This window comes from Dacryopinax primogenitus (genome assembly GCF_000292625.1).
Source record: "Dacryopinax primogenitus strain DJM-731 SS1 chromosome Unknown DACRYscaffold_3, whole genome shotgun sequence".
Lineage (NCBI taxonomy): Eukaryota > Fungi > Basidiomycota > Dacrymycetes > Dacrymycetales > Dacrymycetaceae > Dacryopinax > Dacryopinax primogenitus.
Genome location: NW_024467200.1, coordinates 359,521 through 387,458, shown reverse-complemented (window position 1 = coordinate 387,458; position 27,938 = coordinate 359,521). Strand labels below are relative to the sequence as shown.

The window sequence follows — 27,938 nt, the reverse complement described above, 5'->3', positions numbered from 1 at the left end:
TCCCGGTTCCCTGGCTGGATAGCCTTTGCCCGGGCTGTCCGTTCACTGCTTATCACAACCGTTGTCGCTCTGATCATGCCCATGGCAAAGCCGGTCTCATCGAAGTTATAGAAATCGCCTGGCTGAACACCATATTTTGATTGCATATTGGTCACAAGCCAGAACCATGCAGCGTACACTTGTGGATCTTCCTGCCGTGCTCTCTGGTAGTCAAGGGGACGGGAGAGCCGAGTCTTGATCTCTGGTCGTCGTCGGATGAACCGGTCTGCCCATGCCACCCCGACCTTCAACCCTCCTCTCTTTGCAAGCAATAGATCCGCCATCCCTTCCAAATCTCCCTTTCGCACTGGAAACCCCTGCTCCTCCAGCCTCAGCACATACTCAATGACCACCCTCTCCTCGGTTGCTGTCAACTTGGCATGCGGACTATGCGTATCTGTGCGTGCTTTGACACCAGCCATTCTGCGCTGCAGTGTTGAGTTCGACACGTTGTACTGCCTTGCAGCCTCTCGGATAAACAATGCTGGATTGGTCTTCATAGCGGCAAGAGCTAAGAGCACTCGGTGCTCATTGGAGGAGGGAGGCATGGGTACAACGGAGATGCATGACGATCATGTATTACAGGGTCCGTGATGTGACCCACTCACTGCTGTGACCCGCTTACTGCTAAACTACGTTAACGGAATTAATTGCAAAAGATTTAAAGCGTGAGATCTGCCGGGATCGAACCGACGACCTTTGGTTGACAACTTGCCCGTTCGATCCCGGGAATGCCGAAGACCAACGCGGTAACCGCTCCGCTAAGACCCCTGGCAACACGTGAAGGACAGGTTTATACCCCAGGTTTAAATTGGGCATAGTACCAGTAAGCAAAAGCCAGACATCGTCTAGCGACTCGAGTGCCAAGGTCTAAACCGATAACACACAAAGTAGATGGAAAGGACAAGCCGACTAGAACATAACACAGGAGAATAGGTGGCTGGGGTTCAGGAGGATGCCAACAGTAGGAAGACTCGGTCGGCGAACGCGTAGAAATCGCTCGAGCCATACCGAGACCTAGAAACGAGGATGTGCTGCGCGTAGGGGTCGTCGAAGACGAACCCGATGGTGGTGTTGCTGTTTGTTGGTAAGAGCGAGGAACCTGTCGCTGGTTAGCCACTCTAGGTTTTCACCTCTTGAACAGGGACGGGGGAATAACTTGAGGATCGTCAGTCTGTCTGGCAATGAGCATACTCCAGCCAGTGTTTACTGGGTTGCTATGACAGAACTTGGTGTTGGGGCTGCCCTGAGGCAACATCTACAAGGCGGACGATCGAGCCCTCGTACCACTCCACGACAACACCAATGATCTGGGCACGAGTAAGGATGTCGAGGATGTCCAGAGTGGCATCGCGAACGGCCGCGACATTCGTGGTGTTGGGATGAACAGCAATCCAGATCACGATCGGACCACGAGTCTCCTTGTCCTCCTCGACGATCGAGAACCGCGCCGTCATGAGGGAGGAATACTTGAGGCCTCGGGCCTTCATTGACGCCAAAATCTGAGGAGCGACGGTATCCCACACGGCGTTCAGCGGCGTGTTAAAGACACCGTTGATAGTCTTCTGGGGAATCTTGTCGAATGTGGTGCCAATAGGGGGGATAGGGAAGGGGTTGGACTCGAAATCAGAACGCCACATGAGCTCGGGAGGGTGTCCAGAGATGCCATGGTAATAGAAGGTCTTCTCGTATTCAGAGATCATGTCAGGGGCGACGACGGTGCGGGCGTCCGAGTTGCTGATAAGCTGCGAAAAGAGCGTCTCGAGGGTAGGAGAGGTAGGAGGCTCGGGCTGTCTAGTAACGTTGCGCCTTAGGCAATCAACTTGAAATCAGTTCACACCTGAGAACGGAAGAACGTGTGAGTAAGTGGTAAATGACAGCCACAATCAAAGCGCAGCGAAATACTTACTACTAAGATATTTAGGGACAGCCGTTGCTGTGTTGACGATATCCTTGACCTCCTCATGAGCATCTACAAGGCGGAAGGGCAAAACGAGTGAGAGATGAACGTGGGGTAACGACAACACTGTTCACTTTCACCAAGAAAATCGAGGGCAACGAGTTCCTCTTCGGTCATGTCGACAATCTCTGGGACAAACGATCCGCACTCGTAAAGAAGGGGAGCAAGAACGCCAATCACTCTTGTTTGGATCCATTGCGGAAGAGAACAGTTCACGAGGAGAAGTAGTAGAGTTCGCGGGAGGTGGTAGTAAGAAAGCACGAGCAATTGGTCGACGGGGGGATGAGTTGAGGACATCCTATGAGTGGGCGGCGTTGTGCATTGCCACAGGTGCATCCGAAACCATGATAGGCGCCGGATAAGCCTTCCAAATATGGCAACGAACGAAACCTAATTACTGCGTACCAACAGGCAATCCTCATGGGAATAACACCCACATGCCGTCTTGATGATCATAGATGCAATTCCATTTCTTTCATATGCTACAAACCATATGCATTCGCAAGCCTGAGCTTTATGCCTTGAAGGTCGCAAAGTCCGAAAGTCGCAAAATCCACCGTCCTCTTCTCCTTGTCGCTCAACTTGGCAGCCTCGATAATCCTGATCCCCAGTTCTGCCTGTTCGGGAGTGGCAATCAGGCTACCAGTACCGTTGATAGCAGAGGCGACGTTCTTGTAGTAGTCGAGGTAGCACCCTGGGAGTGTCTTGACTCTGTCATGCGATTTCAGTGAGTGGGAGATACGTGAAGCAGACAGAGACGCACTTGATGAATGTATCCTTGCCATCGACCTGAATCCCGAATTCGCCCCTTTTCTCCTCCGGCTCTTCGCCAAACCCGGGGGAAAGCGGCGTCAGGCCTTGAAACATGACCTGGGATTCTATACGTCATGTCAGCATACAAGTGTAAACAATGGAAAGGAGAACATACCTTGCGGGTCTAGTCCGTATTTCACATAGCTGGAGTTCTTGGACCGTGCGATGTAACGGATCTGATGTGATGCCACAGAGTGCAAACAGCAGCGAACCGTGACCACTACCGGGTTGTTAGCGTAGGTAAGATGGACGATGCACTGTTTCGCACAATGATCAGGGAGGAACATCATAATAGGAAAAGGGAACGCACCGAGTCGTCGACTTCTGGTGGATCACGTGGCTCCCTACGCCCATTCATCAGGAACCCAGTCACAGTCTTGGGTTCTCCGTAGAGCGCGATAGCTTGGTCGATGAGATGGGTTCCGCTGCGGTTGTTGTTGAGCCCTGTGTTGGAAAGATGAAGCCAACACTCACAGGCCATAGATCATACCCGAGCTCCCACCAGGAGGGTCCATAGGCCAGTCACCTCGAATATCATATCTACTCTCCAGATCCACCATGTCCGGGAGCTACATTATCAGTCCCAGTCCCTTGCACAAAACGAGGAAGCTCACCTTGCCAGCATCGATCAGACTTTTTAGAGTGCGGAAGTCGCCGTCAAACCGCCGATTCAGGTATGGTGCAAGAATTAGGTGCTTCTCTTTGGCTAGGGCGATGAGTGCACGTGCTTCGGCGGAAGTAGCCGTGATAGGCTTCTCGAGGATGACATGCTTGCCCGCTTTCAGGACGGCCTTGTTTCCAATATCATCAGCCACAGCCTGTGACAGCCTGATAGAGAGCCTACAGTAGTGAACGGGACATGCGCCATGTCCCTGACTGCTACCACGACCAGGTCGATCTCCGGGTCGTTGATGACCTCATCGAGGGTAGTGACGACCTTCACTCCGAGAGGGCCGTACTTTGCCTTCGCAGGGTTGCGCTGAGGGGTGACCTCCCGGTCGAGGATGGTGCGGAGTTCGAATACTCCAGGAAGGGAGAGCTATTATACCAGATCAGATCGGGGATTAGTGGTATGCTAAAGAGCAAAATGAAGGACGACGCACGATATAAGGGATATGGAAGGCATTGGCAGAGAAGCCGTACCCGAGAACAGCTACATGGATGGGAGCCATGATATTTCGATACACTGTTGGAGATTCAGGCTTTCAACTTCGCGTACTTGGAGACATTCACTTCCTTCCCCTAGAGCTATATATAGCTAGATGGCCACCCTAGGCATGTTTAGGTTCGAGCCGCTCGTAAGCGGACCATGGCCGGCTTATTCCCCCGTTATGGGTACCCATCCGGAAGTGCAAGGGGAAGTGTGCCGGCCGAGAATGAGAGAGGTTGAGCCGGTCCGCTGTCCATGCTGTTCCCCGTTGTTGTCCTTCCCCATGCTGCCGCTCCGGTCTGTGCTGACGATGTGACCTCGACGGTGAGGAGGGAAGTCGGTGGAATGGTGTTGACCAAGCGCTCGTCATGATCGGCCAATCACGTGTGTCCGATCGACGGAAGCAAGAACCCTGCCGGAACCCTGAATAGATGTTGAGAAGCCGACCCACGGCGCAATAATAACTGCAATACCTTTCGCACTTTCGCACTTTGCACCTCCATCTTCTGTAGTTTTCACCAAATTCTTTCTCTTGAAAAAAGCATGGAGCATGTACAAGAGTTCGTCACCAAATGTACAGCGCTCCCCTTCCCTCCCTACGCAGCTGACTCTTTCCTAGACCTCCCCATCCCCAGCCTGCTCCCCGCCTGGACACTCCTCGTCGGCACAACAGCGATCATCAACGGCCTGCAGAATTTCCTCGGAGACTCTGGGTCAAAGCTCGTATATATCAAAGGGGCGAAGAAGGGGCTTGTGAACCCACTGCAGGCGAGGAACTTCGGGCTGTGGACGCTGACTGCTGGGGTGGTACGGCTGTATGCAGCGTACAACATCACGAATGCGGCGTGCGTCATTGCGTTTCTTGTTTCATGATATGAGGGCTGATTGAGGGATGGGGGTTATATAGTGTATACGATATCGCTATTGCGACATACGTGATCGCCGCCGTACATTTCTTCACCGAGCTCCTCGTCTTCGGCACCTGCGGCCTGACAGGAGGTGCCATCAGTCCTATTGTCGTTGCCTGTACGTTTCACTCATTTACCTCGTTCAACACTCTCGCTGATATGGGATATGTTGATAGCAAGCTCACTCTTTTGGATGATAAGTCAACGCGCGTTTTACTTGGGCGGTTGATTCTGCACCAGTTCAGCTAGTCACTGTTGAATCTAATACCTATCTCATTTCTTGTTCGCTTGCGTGGCCCACAAATAGCAGAGAAGATGAATTGCTGAAACCAGGACAAGAAACAGTACAAAACAGACATGCCAAGCAGTCTACAAATATAATTGGGCTACGACCGTCGTCGTTTTCGTGATGCAGAGGCCAAGTAAGCAAGTAAACCAGGAACGCAAAAGAAGAGAAGACTCGGTGGGAAGAGGAAAGCAAATAGGGGTGTGTAGTAGCAATACAGGCGTGGGTGGATAGTGACGATAGGTCGATGAGGTTACCGGCCGCCGATACCTAGAAGCAGCAAGCGCATGTCGAGCTGCATGCGCATCTGTTATAGTACCGGCGAGGGTCCTAGGGCATTAAAGAGAACGTTGAAAGGAGACGCAAATCAAGCAGTTGCCCCGTTCACCTTGCGCTTCTTCCCTCCTTTCCCCACACCAGGGATACCACTGGGAACGGTCTTCTTCGCTCGTTGCCGGTCGCGCTCTCCCTCCAGTTCTCCCGGCGCTTCTTTCCGTTTCTCCCCAACGCCCGAGGGCCGCACGACTGGCTTTGCAGGTCCGGCACCGGTAGTTCGAGGCTGTGATGTGCTTGTCGCTAGGCCACTGGGTCGCACAACAGTGGTCGATGTTCCGGGAGCGGCCTGGCGTAAGGGGCTAGACACCTGAGGCATGGGCGAGGACACCTTAGGGAAAGGAGAGCCACCAGCCGTGAGGGAGGCCCGGGATGGCGAGCCAGGGACATGGGCCCTCTTCAAGCCGCTGCTACCAATCAGCTTGCGTCCGGCGACCGGAGGGCCAGTAGTGCCTGGTAGGGGTGAGCCAGGTGTCGTGGGCGGTGTGCCAGCATTGGTTGTTGCTGGTGTGGGAACACCGCCGCCGATGGGTACATGCACAGTCGCTGATATGGCTGGGTGGGCTGATGTGGACGCCACCTTAGACGTCATTGGTGGGACTGCTGAAGGTGCGGCCGTAGCACCGGCGCTACGAGCTGACTTTGCACGTTCGCGGGCGGCCAATCGAGCGGCTCGTTCTGCGAGCTTTCGCTGAGATGCATGTTAACACATGCGTCATCCGGCTTAATAATACTACTAACCTTCTTCTTCTCGCTGATTAATGGGGAATCCGTATATCGCAGAGGATCGTACTGCATCCGCCAAGTTCAAACTCTGCACAGACAAACAAGTCTGCTTTGTTACTCACATCTGGTAATACACCTTCCTTCAGGTTGAAAGCATCACGGAGCGTCTTCTGCTCCAGCGGCTTGACATGTAACTGCTGCTTTGCTGGAGCTTGGATAAGATTCAGGAGGAATCGGTCCTTCTTCGTATTAACCCGTCCTGTTGCATACGATCAGCATGATGTGCATATAGTGTGCGATGACCGTGACATGCCTTTCAAACCCCATAGATAATGGCGATATCCATGTTTCACTTTCGGCATGCTGCTCTTGTCCTTGTCCCGCTTCATCTTTTTCTTGCCTCCTGGAGTAGAGGCCAAATTTGACGGGCCGGGCACCGATGTGGATGTGGCAGTCTTCTCCATTCCCTTTCCCTTGTCCTTCGGTCGTTCTTTTTCCTTGTCCTTCCCTTTCCCAGTCACTGCATCCGGCTCCTCAATCTTCACGGTCGTCTCCCTCTCTTTCCCCTTACCCTCCGGCTCATCCACGTCCATCCTATCCAATCCAACGGGTGTTCCACCTCGAGGTGTACCGTCAGGGCGAACAGGCTCGACTATGCCAACGAACTTGACTTCCTTTCCCGCATCTCGTTTCCGTTTTCGATCGCTCGATACGGGGGTGACGGGAGTTAGGAATGGTCTTGCGTAGTGAGCGTAATAGGGTAAAAGATGATATCGTGTTAATAAGTCTTGGGTGCCGGAAACGGGGGTCGGAGCGGGTGGCGCTGTGCGACCGGTCAGCATATATGCACTTATCGGCATCAAAAGAACGCACGAAACGGTGGGAAGTATATTGGAGGTGGAGGTGGGGTAGGCGGACGCGATGGACCTGCCTGAGGCTGAGGTTGTAGCTGATCGGCATTCATCGTCGATGACGGCTAGATGGCCCGCAGGTACAGAAGGAGTAAGTTTGCGCTGTTATTGTGGCTGGCGCTGATCTACGCGAGCTACGGTCTTGATGGAGTCCACTGGCAGAAGAACGACATGCAGGGTGTCGTCGCTGTCTTCGTGTGAGCGCGCTGTACGTTATGGATGGTGGTGGGGAGGAAGGGAGATGCGCCGACTTGATGAGCTCCGGCCGCAAGATGTGCGATCAGCGAAGGGGGAACGAACGGCCCACCAACGGTCCACTCGTCACGCCCCTAATTGCCTCCGCTTAGCCAAGAGTGAAATTGATTCCGCTCCGGCTGACTTCCAAATTATTCCAATTAATCCTTTGTTACCGCCGAAACTCAAATCATGTGCGAGTCATTGTCATTTATTCATCTGCTGCTCTCATATTTTTCTTGTTGTTGAAGTGCTACAATATCTACTGTCTGCACAATTAATCCGACAACATTCCGCCATCTCTCTTTCTAGCTCAACAATCTTCCACAAAATTTCTGTCTAATCCTGTGCCGATTTGATTGATTACCCGGGCAGTTCCTGGCACACGAGCGAAGCATCTCTCAGGGACACTTCCCACCTGCTCAACCATCGGAAGAACAATCGAGCTTACACAAGTTGATATTTCTGTCAATCCATCCAGCGTCAAGGTCGACATGTCGTGCGAGGGGCCCCCATCAGCGGAGGACTTGATGCCTAGTACGCCCTAACAGTTTCATCTCATATTCACAACTTGTGACTAACAGAAAACAGAGCGCCCGCGGTACGACCGCGACCAGACATGCATCAAGTGCAAGTCCCACCGCGGGAACCTCGTAATTAAGCATGCGGTCTACTGCTTCTCCTGCTTGCCCGCAATGCTCATCCGCAAGTTCCGCCGCGCCCTCTCCGCATCACTCGACCCAGCAGCACCCCCTCGAGGTACACCCTCCCGCACCCCGCCGCCAGATGTTGTCCTCGCCCTGTCTGGCGGGCCGAGCTCTACCGTCCTCCTCGACATGGTGTGGAAGTGTTTCTCTGTCGAGGGCTCGGGAAGGAAGGACGAGCGCCGGCAGGTTGGGAGCGTCAGAGCTGTATATGTGGACTGGAGCTGCTTGGGAGGGAAGAGCGTTGTCGAATCTCTGAGGGAAGCTTGCCAGCGGTACGGGATCGAGTTAACCATGGTGATGGGAGAAGCGGCATTCGACGCGGCATGGACAAGTGCAGTTGGAATGCCTCGCCCGACAAGCGAACTTCTGGTCAACCAACACTCTGACCGCCTCCCTTTTCTCCCCTCCCCTATGGGAGCTGGACCAAGCGACCCCATTGCCACACTTCGCGCCCACCTCGCTAGCCTGCCCACGCCCTCTGCGATCCCAGCAATGCTGCGCACCCTCACCCGTCTTCTGATACTGAACACAACGTGCGCCCTCTCCTGCTCTGTCCTGATGCTCGGCACCTGCCTTCCCCGACTTTCCGTCGATCTGCTAGAGAACGTCGCATACGGCGGGGGCTTTTCCCTCGGTTCCGAGCGAGAGGAGTCCGTCTCCCTCCCCCTGGGAGAGGTACACGTCATCCGTCCACTCCGAGACTGGAGCCTCAAAGAGCTAGGCTGGTGGCTGCACTCCCGCTCGCTCCCCGTCCCCCGCGGAGTAGACGGCAAGCCCGATCGTCTACTCGCCCCTTCAGGAGGGAAAACGCTCAGCAAGCTGACAGAAGACTTCGTCCTCGGCCTGGAGAGGGATTACCCAAGCACAGTCTCCACCATATCCAAGACAGCGACAAAGGTCGTCCCCGCCGAACCGGCGGCATACAGGTGCGCGTACTGCCTCCGACCAGCGCAGAAGAACGCCACCCGATGGAAAGCGGGGACGGCGGTTCTCGTGCTGCCTTCACTAGCAGATGGGGGAAACGACCCCCTCGCTCCGCCCAAGACGCCGCCCTTGCCTGGTGCGCAGGGACTCGCGGATGGGCTGTGCTATTCGTGCTATACGCATCTCACATCTCGGGGAGGAACTGGAGCTGGGAAAGTGCGGTCAATCGCTTCACAGGATGCAGACAGGTCTGGAAGTACCGGAATGCCCATGCCCGTGTGGGTCAGAAGAGTCAGGGAAGAAGAGATGAAGCAGCACATCGGGGAGTTTCTATTAGAGGAGTAGGCGTCACCTCGTGCAGGATTCCACTGTAATACTATGCAATTCGCAGTCCACATCCTATTCCCTCTGCACTGAGACAACCGGATCAGCATGCCGTGGCACCGTTCCGTTTCCTACAAAGGACATCGGCGCGCCGCTGGGTCGAGACATCTCGTCCCGAAGAACGACATGAGATATCACAAGCCTTGATCGGGTTCCCTGTAGATCAAGACATTGACGTTCCCCGCACCGGCCGGAGGTCGTTCTAGAGACCGAGCATCTGCCGGCACCCAGTCCCGCCTCCGTTCTCGGCGGGAAGTCATGCGCTGGAATGCAAGCCATTCACCGGAGATCGGGTGGTTTCCCTCTCTGGCTGGTGTCACGTGGACAGGGGAGGTTGTAGGGTGTTAGTCAAACCAATATTCCGCGTGTTATTATTTCCTAGACGATGCAAGATTTACAAAGCCTAAGTGAGTCACTTCGGATAACTGCCAGAGGGGAACGATCACGTGACCCAAAAGCCGGCGGCGAATCGCTCGCACCGTCGCAAACACTGGGATGTTCGTCGCCCTTCTTGGAACAAGTTGCACCGAAGGAAATTCCAATTCAGCGACTTTCGCCGAATTCAGGACTTCGTCGTTCTTGATATGCTTTGGTCCAGCCCAGATAATGCTCCCGCTTCTAGAACTTTGTATCACGTGCGAGAACGCTCTCCGACCGACTCGGCGCGCCCTCTCTCTGTACATGAAAGGTGCTGAAAGGGAGGCCTTGTGACCTTGTGACGTTGCGTCAATCGGTGTGTGGATGGTGCGGTTCTAGAGATTTCGCGAGGGGAAGGGGGGGTGCAAGGTATATAACCCCCGATAATTGCGCTTGTCTGCAACCAAGGACAAAAACAAACCCCAAGATCTAACAGTCAGCACTCCATCAACAGCAAAAAAGATGTCCCTCATCCGCTCATTCTTCAACGAACCTTTCTTCGGCGACGAGTTCCTCACTCGGCGCGGCCGTCAAGACCCGTTCGACAGCCTCTGGCGTCAGCAGCAGCAGCTCTCCCACGCCATCGACCAAGAGATCCAGCGCTCTGGATTCCCCGTGCTTCGCACTCCTCCCTGCCACGTGACCGAGGAGAAGGGAGAGTACGTCGTCGAGGCTGAGCTTCCGGGAGTGAGGAAGGAAGATCTTGATGTGAGGATTACCGAGGGCGGGAGGACGCTCACCATCGAAGGTCATACCTTCCGGCGCACGGCGACTGCTCCTGAGCCCCAGGCGACTATCTCGGAGCACAAGGAAGAGAAGGGCAAGGCGACGACGAAAGCCGTTTCCGCTCCTGCTGGAGGCAAGGAAGTCGCGAAAACCGAGGAAGAGCAGACGTATCAGAGCACGTTCACCCGTTCGTTCACTTTCCCGAAGGCCGTGGACGGGGCGAAGATCTCTGCCAAGTTCGAGAATGGCCTGTTGACGCTGCAGCTTCCGCAGCTCGCCAACCCTCAGGAGCATAAGGTTTTGATTGCGTAGGTTTGTTTTGGTAGGAGCTGCCAGGAGCCAGGATGACAAGGATTCGCGGCCTCCTGCGCTGTTTGCTACTGTCCCGTTGTTGGTATAGTCAAGAAAGCAACTGTCGTTCAATAAAAATGCATGTATCTCTTTGATTCCTCGGAGGTGCGAGTGGTTGACTGACAATTGAAGACTGAAACCGAGCAGAGTGATGTCCATTCGATTTAAAAATAAGCAAGAAGAAAGACGGAGAGGCAATGACCGTTGATTGATGGGAATCCGGAGGCAATCACTATTCCAAAAAGAGTAATTGGTCGGCCTCCTCTCTCTCTGTGTCTGCTCGTCGTCCCAATCCTCGCCCTCGTCGTCTCAACCCCCCTCCTCGTCGTTCACCCAACAGAGCAGGCAATTTCTAGGATATAAACACCCGATGGAGTTGCTCCGGTCAACCACCTGCCTCCGCTGTAGTCGAGCAGCAGCACGCCTCACCACCACCCGGACACTGTTCACCTCCCGCCCCTCACCGAGCGTCACCTCCGCCGTCCACCGCGTCCTGAGCAACTCCACATTCTTTTCTGACAACGTACGATGGCAGGGAGCACTCCTTGCCGCCAACGGGCCCGCGAGCGTGGAGGAGCGAGAGGTAGATCTGGAGTCAAGGTTGGACGCTACCCACCCTGTTCGTCGGCGGGTTGACCGTCCCGCTGCACCCACACCACCACCGCCGTCCTCCCCCATCCCTCTAGACAAGTTCAAGCCGCACCCACCTCTAACGTTTCCCCGACTATTGCGTGTTTACTCCCAGCTATCAAAGGCACGGCTAACGACACTCATCGTCCTAACTGCAATGTCGGGCGTCGCACTCTCCCCCTTGCCAGCGACAGTCCCCGTCCTCCTCTCCACCGCCCTGGGCACATTCCTCTGTTCCGCCTCTGCAAACACCTTCAACCAACTCAGTGAAGCGCCGTTCGACGCACAGATGGTGCGTACACGCAACCGCCCTTTGGTGCGGCGTGTCGTCTCCCCCTCCCACGCAGCAGCATTCGGCACCGTCTCCGGCCTAGCAGGGATCGGTATCCTCTGGGCCTGCGTAAACCCGCTCACAGCAGCGCTAGGAGCATTTAACATCTGGCTCTATGCCGGCCTCTACACGCCCATGAAACGGATGCACATAGCCAATACCTGGGTCGGCGCAGTCGTGGGTGCCATCCCGCCCGTAATGGGCTGGACAGCCTGCGGAGGAGCGCTCTTCCCTTCCCAAGCACACCCAATCACCTTCCACCTCCCTCCATTCTTCCAAGCCATCTTCACCCCTCCTCCAGACGGCTTCCTCCCCCCCGACTCAGGGATCCTGCCCGTCAGCACAGTGCTTGACACCCTGCAAGCAGCGGACAACCCCCTCGCCGCTCTGGCGCTCTTTGCCCTCCTCTTCTCATGGCAGTTCCCCCACTTCAACCCCCTTGCCCACCTGACGCGGGACGGCTACGCCCGTGCTGGGTACCAGATGCTAAGCGTCACCGAGCCGAAGCACAACGCCATGGTCTCCCTTCGTCATGCGACACTCCTTTTCCCCATCTGCTCAGTCCTCATCCCCCTTAGCGGCCTAACAACCTGGGCGTTCGCGCTCACGAGCATCGTACCGAATGCTTTTTGCCTCAGGGCGGCGTACACCTGGTGGCAGGCGGTCGAGGGCGGGCACCCGAGTGAGAAACTTGCCCGGAAATTGTGGACGACCTGTCTGTGGTGGTTGCCTGTCATTCTTGGGCTGATGATGTTCCATAAACGGGAGAGCTGGTGGGGGGAATGGATGGCCGGAGCCCCTAAGAAGGCGGTAAACGAGGAGAGGGCTGTGAAGGAGGGGCAAAAGACCGCATAGCATTATGCGGAAAGAGGATGGAAAGCGTAAGGAGCACAATGTACAACTAAACTAGCGCTGTGGGCGCACCACTCATACATATGGTAATGGCATGGTGCTCAGCGCCTCATCTCTTGTGTGAATGTGCACTCAGTTACAGAGTAAGAGGAACACCAAATAGCATTTCGCTCAACCAGCTTGTCCATACTGCTCTCTCCCCCCACACACAAAATCCCAGCTCACCGACCCATCTTCTCTCTTCTCAGCTTCCTCATACCCTCCAATTTCGCCCTCAACCTCTCCACCCTCCCATCCGCCTCCTCCTGCGCCCGTTCTTCCTCCTTCAACCGATCCATAATCAGCTCCCTCTCTTCCCTCTCCTTCCTTTCTCTCTTCTCGGACTCTGTCTCTTCTGCACGCGGTGCCTCGCCAGAAGCGGTCTGTACGTCCGTCCGCGGGCGCGCACGTTCAGCGGGTATGGGTTCGGCGGGGTGGGAGGCAACAGCAGCAGATGGGGGGAAGCCTTCCGGACGCTCAGGGGTCGCAAGCTCAGGCTCGGCAAACACAGTCGCTCGTGCGAACATCTGTTCTTCCGGTGGTGGTGGTGCGGAAGGGGCGAGCACATCTTGTAAAAAGAGGTCGAACTCTGCGTCTAGCGCTGATGGGGCTGCTGCGGGAAGAGGAATATCAGGGAGAGATGCAGTGCTAGGAGGGGGAGGGGGTTCGCCGTCTGGTGTATGGTCGCGGGGTGGTGGTGCTCTTGATGGGTCGGAGAAGAAGCCAGCAGGGAAAGCTGCAGTAGGCGGTGAAGCTTGTGCATCCTTCATCTCTACATCTTCCGCTTCTTCTTCAGGCATCAGCCTCGGTCTCTTATCCTCCCTCACCTCCTCTTCCTCCTCATGTTTCCTCTTTCCCTTCCTCCCTTCTTCCGCTTTCAATGTTGCTGCCCGTTTTCGATGGGACTTGGAGACGACGTGTCCCTCCCACGCTCGAGGCTGAACGGGTGTCCCACATGCTAGACATCTCAGTGCCCCTGCAGCATTATATGATGCGAGTGGATGAGTTATTCTAGTAGTCGACTGCTGGTGGGAACGGAGGAGGGAGCGTACGTCTGTCATAGTATTTCTTGTCGTTGGTTGCAAGTGAACAATGAAGAACAAAGTCGCGTTGAGAGAACCCTATGTGGCTGTGCTCGGCGCTTGTTCAGTCTTGGCTTATCTCCGCGGATGATCGGACCATTTCGGCCTATTACTTTCCTCACTCTCCCGATGTAATATGGTGTAATACTCCACACTAAGTGCATTAATAAACAAAGTAATGACTCGGTCTATTGGTCTTTAGCAGTATTCTTGCTCTGGTGTCTATATATTCGGGACGATCGAACTGCTGAGCTATACTTGGACAGCGAATATGACTGGCAACAATTCCAAAGCGCCCTCAACGACAGAAGTCATCGTGCCCTCCAACAGCCTCTCCCCGTCAGCGGACCTCGAGCTCCAGCCTATTCCTACGTCCGCATCACCAACACTCTCAAACGCGGTCGATGTCCTCCCCGCCACACCCTCCGCAAGCCAATGGCGACGTACTTCGATCATCTTCGCTGCTACCTGCTGTACTTTCACTGGTTGTGGGCTGAACTTCGCTTTCGGGTGCTATCAAGAGCATTATGAGAGTGTAGACGGGCCATTTGGGGGACAAGTTGCCGCGGCTAAAGTCGATTTAATCGTGCGTTCCCATACATAAAGCTATAGCTCACACCGGTTTGTTGTTCAGGGAACACTAGCAGTAAGCCTCATGACGATCTTCGCTCCCTGGACATCATACTGGACTGCCAAGTACGGCCCTTCCCGCGTAACCCTCCTAGGTGCCGTTCTATTCTCTCTAGGGATGATCATAGCAGGCAGTTGTACCTCCCTCTGGCAGTTCCTCCTCACCCAAGGGGTGACCGTCGGTCTCGGCACCTGCCTCTCGTACATCCCAGCCGTTACCGTCTCCCCCGGCTGGTTCGACCGTAATCGAGCACTAGCGATGGGGATAGTTCTGAGCGGCACAGGTCTAGGCGGGCTCGTCTGGAGTCCTTTAACGAATGTCATGATCCAAAACCTTGGGTTTAGGAACGCACTCCGTATCACCGGCAGTGTCGGGTTCGTCCTTATAGCTCTTGCTGCGCTCCTCCTGGACTGGGCGCCCGGTTTCCGCCCTGGCCAGGACGGGCGGCCGAGGAGAGGCGGGATGCAGCTCGTCAACTGGCGCGTGGCGAGAGGGAAACTGTTTGGCATCAAGAGCGGCACAGCTGTGCTCCAAGCAGCGGGGTACTATTTCCCCCTGTACTTCATAGCGAGCTACGCGTACAAGGTCGGGCTAACGAAACAGCAAGGAGCTAACTTGCGTACGTCTCCCTTCTCAGCTTCCGGCAAACGCTGACCTCCCCAAGTCGGGCTGTCAAACGGCCTCTCAGCACTGGGGAAGATCGTCCTCGGCGCACTGGCAGACCGCTACGGCAGGCTCAACATGCTCTGTTTCTGCTGTATCGTCAGCGCCGCCGGTGTCCTAGCTCTCTGGATGCCCAGCGCTGCCCTTCCTGGGCAGGAGACTACTCCTCTCTTCTACGGTTTCGTTGTGGTGTATGGGCTTACCGCGGGAGGTGAGTCTCTTCCTCTCGTTCTGCTGCAGGTGGTTTACGTTTGTTCTTGGGATGCAGGGTACGTCTCCCTCTTCCCTACCATCCTGGTCGAGCTCTTCGGCGTGCAGCATTTCGCCTCCATCAACGGCCTGCTCTACTGTCTCCGCGGCCTGGGCACCTTAGTCGGCACCCCCCTCACCTCTCTCCTCCTGCGGGGTTATGCAGGCCAGGGGGCGCTGGCGGACGTAGCCGGTATCCCGGGTGGGAGTGGGTATGTGGAGAGTATTGCTCTGAACGGGGCGGTCCTCGGAGCCGCGTCGGTGGGGGCGGCTTGGTTGAGAGTCGAGATTGCGAGGAGGGATGGGTGGAAATGGAAGATGTGACCCAATGGAGCCGTACGATGTTGGCTTGTATAGCACGATATCAACCGTCAATGGTCTCGTGCGATGTTGTTTCTGGGCAATGCATACTCTAGCAACTACATCTTCAGTTATCAGAAGATGGAGGAGTGCCAGTACAAGATTCCCAGAAAAACTCAGTACATGTTGGGTGTCTACATACCCCGTAAACGTTGGCCATAATTTATTATCATTCATTCAGTCGTTCCAGAAGAAATTCCTTAACCCCAAAGCGATTACGCCTCTGTTTAAGGGTTAGAGGGTGTGGTAACCAGGAGAGAAGGGTTATACGCACTCTGATCCCCGACAGCTATCTCGTGCACTTGCATCTTCAGCGAGGCCTTGACAGGATGTGGATCCGCAAAGATCGCGTCGATCTCTTCCAGATTCCGGCCGCGGGTCTCCACAAAGTAGAACCACATGAACACGACACTGTTTCGAGATCAGTCGGCTTCCCTCATCACAATTTGGGTTAGAGCACGTACCCAACAGCATCCCAAACGCCGTAGAGAATGTAGAAGCGGTAGTTCATATTCTTCACTGCGATAGGTGGCACGTATGTGTTGAGCACTTTGCAGAGGTTGTTCATTAGGTTGAGCGCGGCAAGACCCTTGGCACGGTTGTAGAAGCTCAGGACTTCGGACGGGTACAAGTATTGACAAGGCGTCCAGGCAAAGGCGAAGATGACAAGGAAGACATACTAGTGTGCGAAGATGAGAATCGGGAATGGATTACAAAAAAAGACACGACATACGATAAACGCGATGCCAACACCCCCGATTACAGGGTGGCCAGCCTGATGAGCCGTGCAGGCCGTGATGATGAAGACCGAAGCCGCCATGCCGGCGGATGAGATCATCAGTAGCGGACGACGACCGAAATGGTCGATCCACCGCAGACCCGACAGAGCGGAGATCATCATGATTGGTGTCTGAAGAGCGTTCAAAAGCAGCTGGGTCTTGCTGCTTGTAATACCGGCAGTGGCAACCATGAGGGGAAGATCTGAAGGACACAATTAAGAAAGTGTCTACCCCAAAGTTGGGAGAAACGCACAATACGAAGTCGGCGGCAGATCGAGTTCACCGAACAACGCAATGGCCGCAACCAAAGCGAACCGGTGCCTGTTTGCACGCGTGTCGAATAGGCAGCGCCAGTCCCACCAGCGTTTGTCGGCACCGTTCACGGAGATGAGTTCGCGCATCTCGTCGAGCTCGATTTTGACCACCAGGGAATCTTCATTCCCACCAGCATGGTATTTCACCAAAATTTCTTTGGCCTTGTCTTCCTTATCTTGAGACATATACCAACGGGGAGTCTCAGGGATCCGCCAGACGAAGGTGAGAATGATGAGGGAAGGCAGGGATTGAAGGGAAAGAGCTTGAGAAATATTAGAACTCCTTGAAACAGTTCAGGATCATCAAGAAGACTCACGGAAGCGCCAATGGAAGGAGGACGTGCTGTTCATGTACGACAAACCATACTCCGTCCAGGTGGTCAAAATTGTACCGATGAAGAAACATGTCTCGTACATCCCAGTGAGCACGCCACGGTAAGCTGGGTGACTCATCTCCGCAGCGTAGGCCGGTCCTGCTGTGTGCACAATGACGGCACCCATGCCGAGGATAAACCGACCAGACATGAGCATGCCACGGTTGTCGGACGAGACTTGCAGGATGACACCGAGGATACAGATGCAGGAACCGAGAGTCATGCCAAAGCGTCGACCCCAACGGTCAGCGCACTCTGCTGCGAAGACAGACCTTTGAAAGTGATCAGTCAAAGGAACACGGCAGACTCTACAAGTAAAAAATAACGCACCCAACACAGTTTCCGATGACGTACATAGCCGTGACAAGACCTTCGTTGTCGCTGTTCAAACCGAAGTAGCTGGTGAATGTGGGTGTAGCAAGAAGACCACCAAAGGTGTTGGCATCTACGAGCCTCATGAGCAGTGCTTCCCTTTTCGCTTTCCCACAGGACGCCTACCAAATCCGTTTCTGCAGTCTCTATGAGTGCCGTTCAAACCCATGTAGAATCGAGAGACTACTCACGTAGTAGCGCAAAGGTAAGAAACAAAAAGAACAGCATAAAGCTTGAACATGTGAGGCGCCCAAGGATTGGGCGGCTCCTTGAGCAAGGCGTCCGCAAGCGCTGAGCCCGCCATTCCCTTCGCTTTGACGATAGTACCTCCATTCTGGTCGTGGCTAGACTTCTCGTCATAGTCGACCTTGAGGTCTTCCGTTGGAGAGGCGAGGTCGTTGTGCTCATATTGCAGCGGTTGCTGTTTATCTCCAGGACCAGACATGGCTGTTGCAGTTAGAGGAGATAAGGTACGTCACAGCGAAGTAGTTAAAGTCAGGCAGCCAGGTACACGAAGTGCTGGGCTGTGGATGGCGTCAAATAATGGTGTTCTACCGGGTAGTTGCCGACAGTGGAGCGTGGGTCGTCCCAGAGTGGAATGTGGGGTTCGTAAGGTAAGTCACAAAGTCTTTAAGCGTCCCGACCGGTTGATCAGATTGTGTGTCCGGAAGAGATAAGAAACGCAGTTTTCGGAATGCGATGTGATGCTTCTTTGGCCTGGGTTAAATACCTTCCTATTCAGTAGCGAGGTTCCGAGCAAAAGAATGCCCCGTGTGGGGCCCTTGCGGGGCAATTCTTCTGCATTCCCCTTTCGATTCGCTTGGATTCACTTCCCGCAGGACTGAACATACGGAGCAACATGCAACAGGACCAAGAGGAGTGGTTGCCGAATGGGGTATGGAGTTCCGGAAAGCGGGGCGAGAGTGTTCATATCGCCAGATGAACTTTTCCGGGGCCGGTTGGGGTGACCGCTAAGTTCCGAGCAGGGATCGACTGATCAATGTGGCTCGAGGTGCCTTGCTGCCTCACAATAGGTTCAGAACTCCGGAAAGTCGGCACGATCTGCCCGATGCATCGTTCGTGAGTCCTCCAAATCTTGCGTGGGCATCGGGATGAGTAGACTCCCGAGAAGAAAGACCGAAGCAACCGGGAACCGGGGAACGGCGGGACGTTGCATAAGGTAGTGCGGAGACACGGTTCCCCGCTCGAGTTCTTCCACAAGTGATTACGTTCAGTATTCCTGTCGTCGAACAGAATCGATGTTCGGCTTCCGCCATATTTTGAGGTTTAGGGTTGTATGGCATCCTAGGAATTGTGGGAAACCAGCGGCACTTTGCGAATACCGAGAAGCATTCCTATACTGTCCAAGAATAGATGCTATACCAAGCTGACAACCGTGTTCGCGGAACCTAACCCAGCATGCTGTAGCGCTTCGGGTCACGAGCGCCCCTTAGGAAAAACTCGCAATTGCTTTGAGACCAGTTTGTGTTCGATTGATGAATTCGAATTGTAGTTTGCCCCAAAGAGCATTGATAAAGTGGAGGTATGGTCAGGTGGAGGATGGCTCGATGAGGTGCTATCCGCTTCGAAGAAAGAAACGACGGACCGAAGAGGCGACAGAAGCGAACGAACCGTTGTCAGTTCCGGAGGCGTCCCATGCCGAAGCCGAACAGCCTCCGAACCTTCCAGAACCCCAAATCACGTGATCAAAGGAGTTTCGGGGAAACCAGTCGGCTCCGGTGAGTCCGTAAATAAAATGAGATAAATTGAGAAAGTTGATAAAGTGAATTTTCTTTCTAAGAATTACCAAGAGCTACCAAGCGCAATTCAACCTATCGGCAGTAACTGCGGTAAGTCAAACAAAATGAGCACCAAGTTGCCCACCGACAGACACGGGCCTCGGCTGCTAAGTATACACGGCGCTGCGCACAGACCCGTTCCACGTCGTGCGACACGTTGACCGCCGAACGACGCGTATACCATCGAGCGCTTAATTCGAACTCATATATCGTCTTTGGACGGAGGCGAGGAGCACCTTGTTCTGACCAGAACTCGACTGTCAAACCGCCATTTGTGGCATCTGCTGCAAAGGCATCCCAACAATGGTGGGAAACACTCGCGTGAAACTATCCGATATCAAGACCCTCACCTTTCATGCCGACCGAAAGACTTTTTCGAGGCGCACGTCGCCAATTCCCCAACTAACGTGCAAAGGGGCAGCATGCAAGCACTACAAGCCCGACGTTATCCAATGCTACAACATGGGTGGGGCGGGGAACGACGTGCAGTGGCGTTGCGAGGCGGACCTGCCGGAGGGTATGAGACTTGGAGGAGTCGAAGTCAGTTGTGAAGGTTGGAGAGCCCCCGGCGACGAATACGTTCTGAAAGGTACGCTGTTCGCCGGGCGTAGTTGTTTGCACTGCTAATACCTGCTTAGGCTCCTGCGGGCTCGAGTACCGCCTGGTCGAACTACCTTCTTATAGCGCTACCTACGGCACACCTCCAACAACCGCGGAGACTGTCCAAAAATATATCTTCTGGTTCTTGTTCTGGGGTGTCGCCATCTGGATCGCCTACAAATTCATCACCCATGTACTAGCACCGTTCTTCCCGAGCGGTGTTACATCATCGTTCTCAGGCAGGACCCCGCCTCGTCCATCTGGAGGAAATGGAGGCTCATGGTTTGGCGGAGGCGGAGCCCCGAGGAATCCAGGGGATCCCCCACCTCCGTATCCCGGATACCGACCCAAGCCTCCGACCACCTCCGGCTCAGGCACGGGCGACAGCTGGACCCCCGGCTTCTGGACAGGCCTTGGGCTAGGAGGGGCGGCAGCGGCGATGTACAACAGGTCCCAGCGGAACAGGGAGTATGATTGGGAGAGGGAGAGGTACATGCGTGGTAATACTGGGTGGGGCAGTGGGCTGGGATGGGGAGGTGGATGGGGAGCACCAAGGGTAGTCGAAAGGGTGGTGGTGGGAGAGGACAGGGGACCAGCTACGGCTGGGCCCAGGAGGAGGAGAGGCGGGGACAGCGATGGAGGACAGATGCGGACGAGCACGGGATATGGTGGTACGAACGTGCGGTGAGATGAACACTTGTGAAGAGCATTCTGATACGGAACCGTGCAAGTGTTATACAATACGTTAACAATGAGCTTTCTCTGTCATCATGTAACAAGCCACCTATCGTATGAAATACGAATGCGCAATGTACGAACGTATGAATAGCCACGTTGTGTTGGGGAAACTTGTTAAGGTCCCCCCGATAATAGCAGGCAGTTACTAGAGGAACCATCTAAAGGAAGGGTTGTCTGGCCCTTCATGAAGTGCCTCGGTCGAAACATCCTCTACTCGCAGCACCTCTCCCGAACAGATATTTCTCTGCCAATTGTCCCAGTGCATCCATACTCCAAGTAGCAACGCCGTCAGCACACCCAAACCACTGGAGACGGCCGATGTAACCAGGGCTGGCATATACGTCGGGGCGTCCTTCGGAAGGAAGATATTGCTCGTAACGACGCCCATCAAATTGCCGAGTGGGATGCCAACTGCGGTGAGGGCACTGCATCTCCCTTCTCCGGGCGTGTTGTTGTTGTACCATGTTGCCAGCAGGACCGAAGGTGCGCTAGAGCCCATGCACATGAGAAATGTCGCAAAATACGCGATGTTCAGTTGATTGTTCAGATCGAGTGTCGCATAGAGTATGAAGCCGACGAACGGGAATACGAGCGCAAGCGCCAGATACGCGAAGCGAAGACGCGTGTAATCGGAGATGTATGCTAGAACAATCAATGCCACAGCACCTGCGACATTTGGTGCAACAGTGAACAGATTCGTTTTGACTGTTCCGTATCCGAGGCGCTGCACGATTTGGGGCAGGAATAAAGCCACCGATTGCATTGGTATGCCCATGAAGATCTCGATGGACATCCACACCCAAGCGACGGGGTGGAGGAAAACACGAAGTGCGTCACGCAAGGATAGCTTTTCATCAATGATTGCCGATGAGTCGTGCTGGATGCGAAGTGTAGCCTGGATTCTTTCTTCTTTACTGAGGAATCGAGCCGTCGCGGGCGAACGGGGAAGGATGCAATAGGCGACGGCACTGATAAGGATGGCAGCTGCACCTTCGATTAGAAAGAGGTATCTCCATGCCTGCAAGGAGCCGGAATGAAGCTGGAATACGCCGAACGAGAGTAAACCACTGAAAGCGCTCGCGACGTTGAAGGCAGCATAGAAGAAGCCAAGGCGTCGAGCAAGCTCCCCTCGACGATAAAATGTTGTCAAGTAGTATATCACCAACGGGAAGAAACCGCTTTCGGCCATACCGAGGAACCAGCGCACAGTCATCATTCCGGCCTATGATCCAATATCAATGACGGAAGGCAAAGGCAGCAGAGGAAGCGCACAAAGTTCTGGGTTGCGGCCATTAGCAACGTCATCGCGCCAAAGGACAACATCAAGAGAGGTAATACTAGCGATGGTTCATAGATCTTGCCAACCACTGTGACGGGAAAGGCGGAGAGAACGAAAGGGACAAAAAATACGGATAAGAGAACGTTGTATTGATTGCCACGAAGCCAAGGTCGATGTCCATACCTAGAATAATATCGGCCTGAGTTCGATAGTATATTCATATACATTTCCATTTACCATCTGTCTTAGCATTGGCTACATTCCCTTTGTCGAGTGCATTGCATAGATACATGAGCGTCAAGAGAGGTCTGATGTTGCTTTGAGCACTTCCGTACGCGTGGATGTCAGGCACAAAAAACGTACAAAAGACAAGTGTCAAGCTTCAAACAAATCGACTTCTCTACGTTCACGTCTACTGTCACAGGCTCTGGCGCAACCCCGGCTACTTCGATGCGTTCCTTGACCTCTTTGATACTGGCAGCATCCTTCGAGCTGACACTATTGTTTACCTCCATGGTTGTGGGATGGATTGCGAAGGTAGCATTGGGTAACGAAGTACGATTGCCCCATGCTAGGCTGGCATGCTTCTGCGGGTGGAGCAGTTCATTTTGGTTGAGAGATCTGTTCCGCGCTCTTCTTTAAGTCCGTTGCATGGCCCGGAATAAGGCGGATAGGTAGTGGCGTAGCATTTTCGTATTCTTCAATAGGGGGCCGCGAGGCTTGCGAATTGTTCAAAACTAAGTCGATGGTCAGGCGACCTTTAGATATCATACTGGCATACAATCGGTTCATTTGCAGAAAACGGCGCGGTGGTCCGGAAGGCGGAACGTGACTTAGCACCGCCACACATCTTGAAGGAGAAAGGCGGTTAAGTTGTATACTTCTGCGCACAGACCGTATGGATGTATCGAAGTTCCCTGTCCATCACTTTCACCCGGGGAATCGGAAGATATGTAAGTGCAAATTATTCAGGCGAAATGAAGGACGGACCCGCCACGTCATAAGCGTTAAAGGCGTCCAGGAGGAGGACTATTGCCTCGACCCAGCACATATTTTATGCCCGACCTTTTCTCTCCAAATAGTCATCTCATGGAAAGAGCGAGCGGAAGATATCACAACCGAAGATAACATGCAGAGACCAGGTCTTTTATCACTTGGCGACGCACTTGAAGGAGGTCCACTTTCGTTACCCGGCAAGGACTGAGAGTTGTTCCCGCACCCACAGTGAGTCGGATAATGAACACCAAAGGGTGGAAGCTTCCGTGGACCCTCTCCGTCTTCACGTGCACATTCCTGGCAACTCTATCGACGCGTTGCTTTCTTACTACCCCCTCTCGCGGACCAATCTCTTCTTCCATGGATCCAGCTTATTTGAACACGGGTGAGTGTCTCCCGTTCTTTGTTACGAGTGCTGAGCATTTATCGCGAGATCCGACCTGATCTCGAAGTATGAGATCAACTTCTGTTCCCACGGCGTCTACGGTGACGCTCCAAAGCTTATGTAGCGTTCTGATATCGAGACCAACCCCTTTCCTGTTCCCCCGCCTGCAGCCCGCTTCTTCAACATCCCCACCAAGACGCCGCTCAACGCCGTGTGGGATACCGTCGTTCTGCAGATCCTGGTGTCGATAAAATCCCACCGCCTCCAATACTCCGCGCTTAAGACGGCTCGCTTCTCAACCGTCGAGGATGGCAAGGAGGAAACGTTCGGCCCTGTGGTTCTGTGGATCGCAGTTCGTCCCAAGACCACTACTGCGGCGGCGGTTCGTGATGCCACGCCAGACATCCTCAAGATCCTTGCCAATGTTCAGATCACTGATGTTATTGTCGAGTGGTATGAAGGGTTGGTCACCAGTTTGGTCGGACCTCCTCTAATGCGGGTCGTCGACAACACCAGCGCCAAGTTCGGCCATAACCATCCGTTTAACACTGGCATAGGCATCCCCATCGCCCGAGAGTCTGACGACGGCCAAGGAACCGTCACGTTCCTGTTCCGAGAGATGAAGACTAGCACCGGCGAGCCCTCCGACAGGATCCTTGGCGTCACCAACAAACATGTTGCCACCCTCGACACCACCACCGATTACGTGTTTGACGAGGCCAACCCTCAGTACATTCTTGTTTGTGGTAACCGTCGTCTCGATCGTGCCATCAGCGAGATTGAGGAAGCCGCCATCGCGGGCGTCCGTGACGCCTCCAGACTTTCCAGGGAATTCAATAACACGCCTGAGGAGAATACAACGGCTCTGAGACGCAGGAAGATCGCTCTGGAGGAGAAGAACGAGGACATCGTTACTCTTCAGGCCTTGGAAGCCGAAGTCAAAACCTCCTGGCAAGATACCAACGGCCGCAGGTTCGGGGTTGTTGACTATGCTCCGCACATCTCCGTCAGGGTTGACGATCGCCATTACACTCGTGACATCGCGACCTTCGTAGTCAATGGGGAGAAGCTTCAGAATTTTGAGAGCAACATCGTTGATCTTGGTGCGTCCTGACCCCTTCATTCCAATCTCGCTACCTAACATTCCGCGTTTTGGGAAATCAGTACCACGCCACACAGCTGGAGGATTTGTTTTGGCCCACCTCTGCCATCCGCGACGACCGGAGGATCCCAGGCAACCTACAACTCCCCATCCGTGCCGCTCTTAGTCGCCGCCTCACTCTGAATCCTGACACAACGGACATGAATGGCGAACCTGGCTACATCGTTGCCAAATATGGGAATACGACAAAGCTTACTTTAGGCCGCTACTCTGGCATGGAGTCCTATATCTCTAAGGACATCGGCCTTGAATCTAGGGAGGTCGCCATGTACAATTATACCAAGACTTCCGGAGACTTTTCGTGTCCCGGTGATTCAGGCTCGCTTATCTTCACGGGAGACGGAAACGCGCTCGCCATGCTACATTCGGGAATGCATCAAGGCATGCATAGGCATGTTACCTATGCAACCCCGCTTTGGTGGGTTATCAAGCAGATCCTCGTCAAGTATCCCTATGCCGAGTTCTACGGCATGGCCTACACGCTCGAGTGAGTTCAGGTACATTGATGCGCCGTCTCGCCTCCTCCCCACCCCACCCACCCACCGACTCACCCGCCACCACTGTCATTTCTGTTAGTCTTCTATATGTCTCAATTTATCCTCTGGATTTGTATCTTGTGTGGCAGCTCAGACGTGTATCCTGGATCCACAAACGTTCGTCCAATTTTACTTCAATCGTTTCATGCTAATTGCTGACAATCTTGGTCGTTTAGCTGTATATCTAACATTGATGTGCCTTTGATCCATATATATATTATGTATCATGTTGTACACCCAATGATCAGTCAGCCAAAGTGGGGACGACAAAGTAAGACGGTGGTTCAAACAGAACGAAAACAAAAACATCGATGCTATCAGCAAGCAAGCATCTCGTGCATTCTTGTTCATGAGGGCTCGGTTCCGAGGTCTTCTTTTTATGCTACATATAACTCAGAACAAGGTGGAGAGGTCGTGACACAGCATTTTCTGTTCTCTAATGCTACATCGCGCAGCTCGTGAATTATTCAATACTGGGTTGCTGGTCAGACGACCTCTGGATCTCACACTCGCATACAATTGAAGGTGGACCGGAGGACGGAGATTGACTTCGCACTGCCAAGACAATCGAGGGTCACCCGCAGCAGGTTGCGTGAGAGTTTCTGCGAACTTTTCGGTCGCATGAATGTATGATAGTTCGTGGTCAATCTACGTTGGCTCGCTCGCCTGTAGGATCGGAAGACAGGGAAGAGCACTGCTGAGAGGACAAGTGAGGAAGGAACGGGCCGTATCGCCAATGCCAAAGGTACTCGGAGGATGCGGGAAACGTATTCTGTCTTGGTCCAGCGCAACTATAGCACAATGCATCACTGACATCTTATCGAATCGGTTGTCTCATAGGAAAAGCGAGCGGGCATCCCTAGCAGAAAATAGGTAACGTAAAGCGGACGGTATCACTTGACACTTGAAGGAGACGATTCGGCAGGGAAAGCGGATAATAACACTCCGAGAAGCCCCGTGCCTTTCGGATGATAACGCCTTTAGCTGCCCTTGAAGGTGAGCGTCTATCAGGTGTGAAATCAATACGTGGCTTGGCATTTGTGGACCGGAAAATGCGGAAGTATCCGTTGGACCCTTTGTAGAGATACACCGCCACTCTCAGGAACACAGGCTTGGCAAACATGGTCAGCCCAAACCTTCATGGTATTCACTCGTCGGTTTCTCTTGACCAAACGTCTGCAAGGGAGCGAGAGGATACAGGAAGAAAACGACAACAAATCCAGTTTTTAAAAACCTTCTTTTTGCAATCTTCAAAACGAATTTCCCCGTGTCGACTTGGCATTACCACGATGTCGGTAGGGATTAGCGCTTGACAGATTTAGAGTGGCTGCCGCTGTTGAAAGGGTTCCGGAAGAGTGCGTCAGGCGCCTCTTTGATCATTTCACGAGTAACTGGATAGGTTCAAAGCGATGACGGGTCGCCCCTTAAAGGCGCCTCACCAACCCGACGGCCCTCCAGCATCACTCTACCGCGCAATAATTATCCCAAGCTCGCTCGCAAGACCGTCAGCATGTCTTCGTCTGTTATCTTGCTCTCTCTCATTGTGCTGGTGGTGCACACGCCATCTGGGTGGGCCCAATCACCGGGCGGCTGGACCAACACAACCTGCACCACGGCAACATGGGAGTTCAATAGTCAGGATCATACACCCTGCTTGATGTGGGCGCAGTTGCAGAGCTTGTGTGTCACCGACGGAGTTGAGGTCACAGCATTACCAGGAGCCGAGTACGTCCTTCTTCCAATGCAGTCTCCACAGAACGGTGCTGACCCACAACCAGTTTTCACTATACAGCACCGAGCGCTAACCAGCAGCCTGAGATCAACGATTGCAATTGCAATGTGGTGTCCTATAATCTCATGGCCGCGTGCACCTGGTGCCAGCCATTTATTCTCACTTCTGATGTGCGTATAGCCCTTCGTGGTTCTATCTTCTTTGACTGATGTCTACGTTGTAGTGGATCACAGAAGCCCAGTGGCGCGCTGCATGTCCATCATACAGCACCAACGGCGTGTCCAACGTAGCGAGCGCATCTGTCGAAGCACTGCAGATTCCAGGTTGGGCATTTTTGCCCAACAACGGGGCGGCCTGGAATCCAAATGTGGCGTATGCGTATGTCTCCACCGCAAGTCTCTACAGTACGACGTCATCCGTGACATCGACCAGCACCAGTTCCGCAGCGATGACCACGACCTCGACCAGTACATCCGCAAGCGCCTCTGCATCTTCTGGAGACCAATCTGGAGGTTCTGGAAGCGGCAGCAGTGGGACCAACATCGGCCCGATTGTTGGAGGTGTCGTTGGCGGTGTCGGAGGGCTGCTGCTTATTGCACTTCTTGTAATTTTGATCATGAGATGGCGCAGGAAGAGCGCTGCGGCCAATGCTGCGGCTAGCGCCGAATCTGCCCGCCTTTCGTACGCCAAGGCCGATGAAGCTCGTCTGTCACAATACTCCACAAGACCTGGCACATCCACATCGCCCGGCATCTCAACGTCGCCTACCAGCACTTCGCCGTTCTCGCAGACTGGGTTTTATGGCGTACCGCCTCTTGGGATGCCGTATGGTAACGATGGGATGTACACGGGATTGCCGGAGCCGCAACGCGCAGCTTCTAGGGTTGGTCATGGGGCGCCTCCCATGTCCCCTCCAATGTCATGATAGAACACTCGATCAATACGAAATAAGCGCCCAAGAGCCAGAAGGACTGGTGAGCTTAGGGGCACGGAAGACAGGTCTGAGCAAACCTCGCCGCACTCTGTGGTATACTTTCTAGGACTCAGTTGTGTTTATTATGATTCATTTGTTGTTATATCAAGTAGCAATTCGCTGCTCCTCAAGACGTCACCTTTTCGTGATTACTGTACGTTGGACTCGGAGGCTGCCACTTGTGTCGGAGAGG

At 54.0% G+C, this 27,938-nt stretch overlaps 14 protein-coding genes and 1 non-coding gene across 15 annotated transcripts; 8 read left to right on the top strand and 7 right to left on the bottom strand.

Annotated features, from left to right (window-relative positions):
• Positions 1–708: 708 nt before the first annotated feature.
• DACRYDRAFT_t14 lies at positions 709–810 on the bottom strand. Its single transcript has one exon. It is a non-coding gene; the product is annotated as a tRNA-Arg (tRNA).
• A 358-nt stretch (positions 811–1,168) lies between these two features.
• DACRYDRAFT_86951 (uncharacterized protein) lies at positions 1,169–2,195 on the bottom strand (the record flags this gene model as incomplete). Its single annotated transcript, XM_040776792.1, has 5 exons — positions 1,169–1,285; positions 1,311–1,861; positions 1,949–2,011; positions 2,074–2,127; positions 2,171–2,195. The coding sequence occupies 5 exons, from the start codon at positions 2,193–2,195 to the stop codon at positions 1,169–1,171; spliced, it is 810 nt and encodes a 269-aa protein (XP_040631577.1).
• Positions 2,196–2,481: 286 nt separating this feature from the next.
• DACRYDRAFT_47642 (NADP-binding protein) lies at positions 2,482–3,984 on the bottom strand (the record flags this gene model as incomplete). Its single annotated transcript, XM_040774771.1, has 8 exons — positions 2,482–2,710; positions 2,763–2,877; positions 2,928–3,069; positions 3,123–3,237; positions 3,287–3,357; positions 3,415–3,603; positions 3,657–3,835; positions 3,909–3,984. The coding sequence occupies 8 exons, from the start codon at positions 3,982–3,984 to the stop codon at positions 2,482–2,484; spliced, it is 1,116 nt and encodes a 371-aa protein (XP_040631576.1).
• Positions 3,985–4,498: 514 nt separating this feature from the next.
• DACRYDRAFT_20335 (Erg28-domain-containing protein) lies at positions 4,499–5,131 on the top strand. Its single transcript, XM_040771895.1, has 4 exons — positions 4,499–4,536; positions 4,582–4,807; positions 4,870–4,988; positions 5,047–5,131. Exons 1-4 carry the CDS (start codon positions 4,506–4,508, stop codon positions 5,097–5,099), a joined length of 429 nt encoding a protein of 142 aa, XP_040631575.1. The 5' UTR covers positions 4,499–4,505; the 3' UTR covers positions 5,100–5,131.
• Positions 5,132–5,523: 392 nt separating this feature from the next.
• DACRYDRAFT_13875 (uncharacterized protein) lies at positions 5,524–7,179 on the bottom strand (the record flags this gene model as incomplete). The annotated part of the gene is made up of 5 exons (XM_040771005.1): positions 5,524–6,180; positions 6,231–6,281; positions 6,338–6,474; positions 6,538–7,038; positions 7,089–7,179. The coding sequence occupies 5 exons, from the start codon at positions 7,177–7,179 to the stop codon at positions 5,524–5,526; spliced, it is 1,437 nt and encodes a 478-aa protein (XP_040631574.1).
• A 594-nt stretch (positions 7,180–7,773) lies between these two features.
• DACRYDRAFT_20334 (uncharacterized protein) lies at positions 7,774–9,380 on the top strand. Its single transcript, XM_040771894.1, has 2 exons — positions 7,774–7,897; positions 7,952–9,380. Exons 1-2 carry the CDS (start codon positions 7,855–7,857, stop codon positions 9,334–9,336), a joined length of 1,428 nt encoding a protein of 475 aa, XP_040631573.1. The 5' UTR covers positions 7,774–7,854; the 3' UTR covers positions 9,337–9,380.
• Positions 9,381–10,099: 719 nt separating this feature from the next.
• DACRYDRAFT_20333 (HSP20-like chaperone) lies at positions 10,100–10,964 on the top strand. The gene has a single exon (XM_040771893.1). The coding sequence runs from the start codon at positions 10,255–10,257 to the stop codon at positions 10,828–10,830; it is 576 nt and encodes a 191-aa protein (XP_040631572.1). The 5' UTR covers positions 10,100–10,254; the 3' UTR covers positions 10,831–10,964.
• A 640-nt stretch (positions 10,965–11,604) lies between these two features.
• On the top strand, positions 11,605–12,793 carry DACRYDRAFT_20332 (UbiA prenyltransferase). The gene has a single exon (XM_040771892.1). The coding sequence runs from the start codon at positions 11,657–11,659 to the stop codon at positions 12,683–12,685; it is 1,029 nt and encodes a 342-aa protein (XP_040631571.1). The 5' UTR covers positions 11,605–11,656; the 3' UTR covers positions 12,686–12,793.
• A 110-nt stretch (positions 12,794–12,903) lies between these two features.
• DACRYDRAFT_104552 (uncharacterized protein) lies at positions 12,904–13,782 on the bottom strand (the record flags this gene model as incomplete). Its single annotated transcript, XM_040767950.1, has 1 exon — positions 12,904–13,782. One exon carries the CDS (start codon positions 13,780–13,782, stop codon positions 12,904–12,906), a length of 879 nt encoding a protein of 292 aa, XP_040631570.1.
• A 268-nt stretch (positions 13,783–14,050) lies between these two features.
• DACRYDRAFT_20331 (MFS general substrate transporter) lies at positions 14,051–15,862 on the top strand. Its single transcript, XM_040771891.1, has 4 exons — positions 14,051–14,389; positions 14,438–15,053; positions 15,099–15,308; positions 15,366–15,862. The coding sequence occupies exons 1-4, from the start codon at positions 14,075–14,077 to the stop codon at positions 15,668–15,670; spliced, it is 1,446 nt and encodes a 481-aa protein (XP_040631569.1). The 5' UTR covers positions 14,051–14,074; the 3' UTR covers positions 15,671–15,862.
• Positions 15,863–15,933: 71 nt separating this feature from the next.
• DACRYDRAFT_104550 (uncharacterized protein) lies at positions 15,934–17,990 on the bottom strand (the record flags this gene model as incomplete). Its single annotated transcript, XM_040767949.1, has 8 exons — positions 15,934–16,117; positions 16,171–16,385; positions 16,440–16,687; positions 16,739–17,062; positions 17,117–17,445; positions 17,504–17,618; positions 17,672–17,682; positions 17,737–17,990. 8 exons carry the CDS (start codon positions 17,988–17,990, stop codon positions 15,934–15,936), a joined length of 1,680 nt encoding a protein of 559 aa, XP_040631568.1.
• A 1,657-nt stretch (positions 17,991–19,647) lies between these two features.
• DACRYDRAFT_47048 (DUF1183-domain-containing protein) lies at positions 19,648–19,971 on the top strand (the record flags this gene model as incomplete). Its single annotated transcript, XM_040774739.1, has 1 exon — positions 19,648–19,971. The coding sequence occupies one exon, from the start codon at positions 19,648–19,650 to the stop codon at positions 19,969–19,971; it is 324 nt and encodes a 107-aa protein (XP_040631567.1).
• An 856-nt stretch (positions 19,972–20,827) lies between these two features.
• Positions 20,828–22,476, bottom strand: DACRYDRAFT_86944 (MFS transporter; the record flags this gene model as incomplete). Its single annotated transcript, XM_040776791.1, has 4 exons — positions 20,828–21,904; positions 21,955–22,160; positions 22,199–22,278; positions 22,325–22,476. The coding sequence occupies 4 exons, from the start codon at positions 22,474–22,476 to the stop codon at positions 20,828–20,830; spliced, it is 1,515 nt and encodes a 504-aa protein (XP_040631566.1).
• Positions 22,477–23,717: 1,241 nt separating this feature from the next.
• DACRYDRAFT_93143 (uncharacterized protein) lies at positions 23,718–25,247 on the top strand. Its single transcript, XM_040777130.1, has 3 exons — positions 23,718–24,435; positions 24,507–25,157; positions 25,217–25,247. Exons 1-2 carry the CDS (start codon positions 23,836–23,838, stop codon positions 24,993–24,995), a joined length of 1,089 nt encoding a protein of 362 aa, XP_040631565.1. The 5' UTR covers positions 23,718–23,835; the 3' UTR covers positions 24,996–25,157; positions 25,217–25,247.
• Positions 25,248–26,471: 1,224 nt separating this feature from the next.
• Positions 26,472–27,804, top strand: DACRYDRAFT_20329 (uncharacterized protein). Its single transcript, XM_040771890.1, has 3 exons — positions 26,472–26,765; positions 26,819–26,942; positions 26,996–27,804. The coding sequence occupies exons 1-3, from the start codon at positions 26,551–26,553 to the stop codon at positions 27,695–27,697; spliced, it is 1,041 nt and encodes a 346-aa protein (XP_040631564.1). The 5' UTR covers positions 26,472–26,550; the 3' UTR covers positions 27,698–27,804.
• Positions 27,805–27,938: the final 134 nt, after the last annotated feature.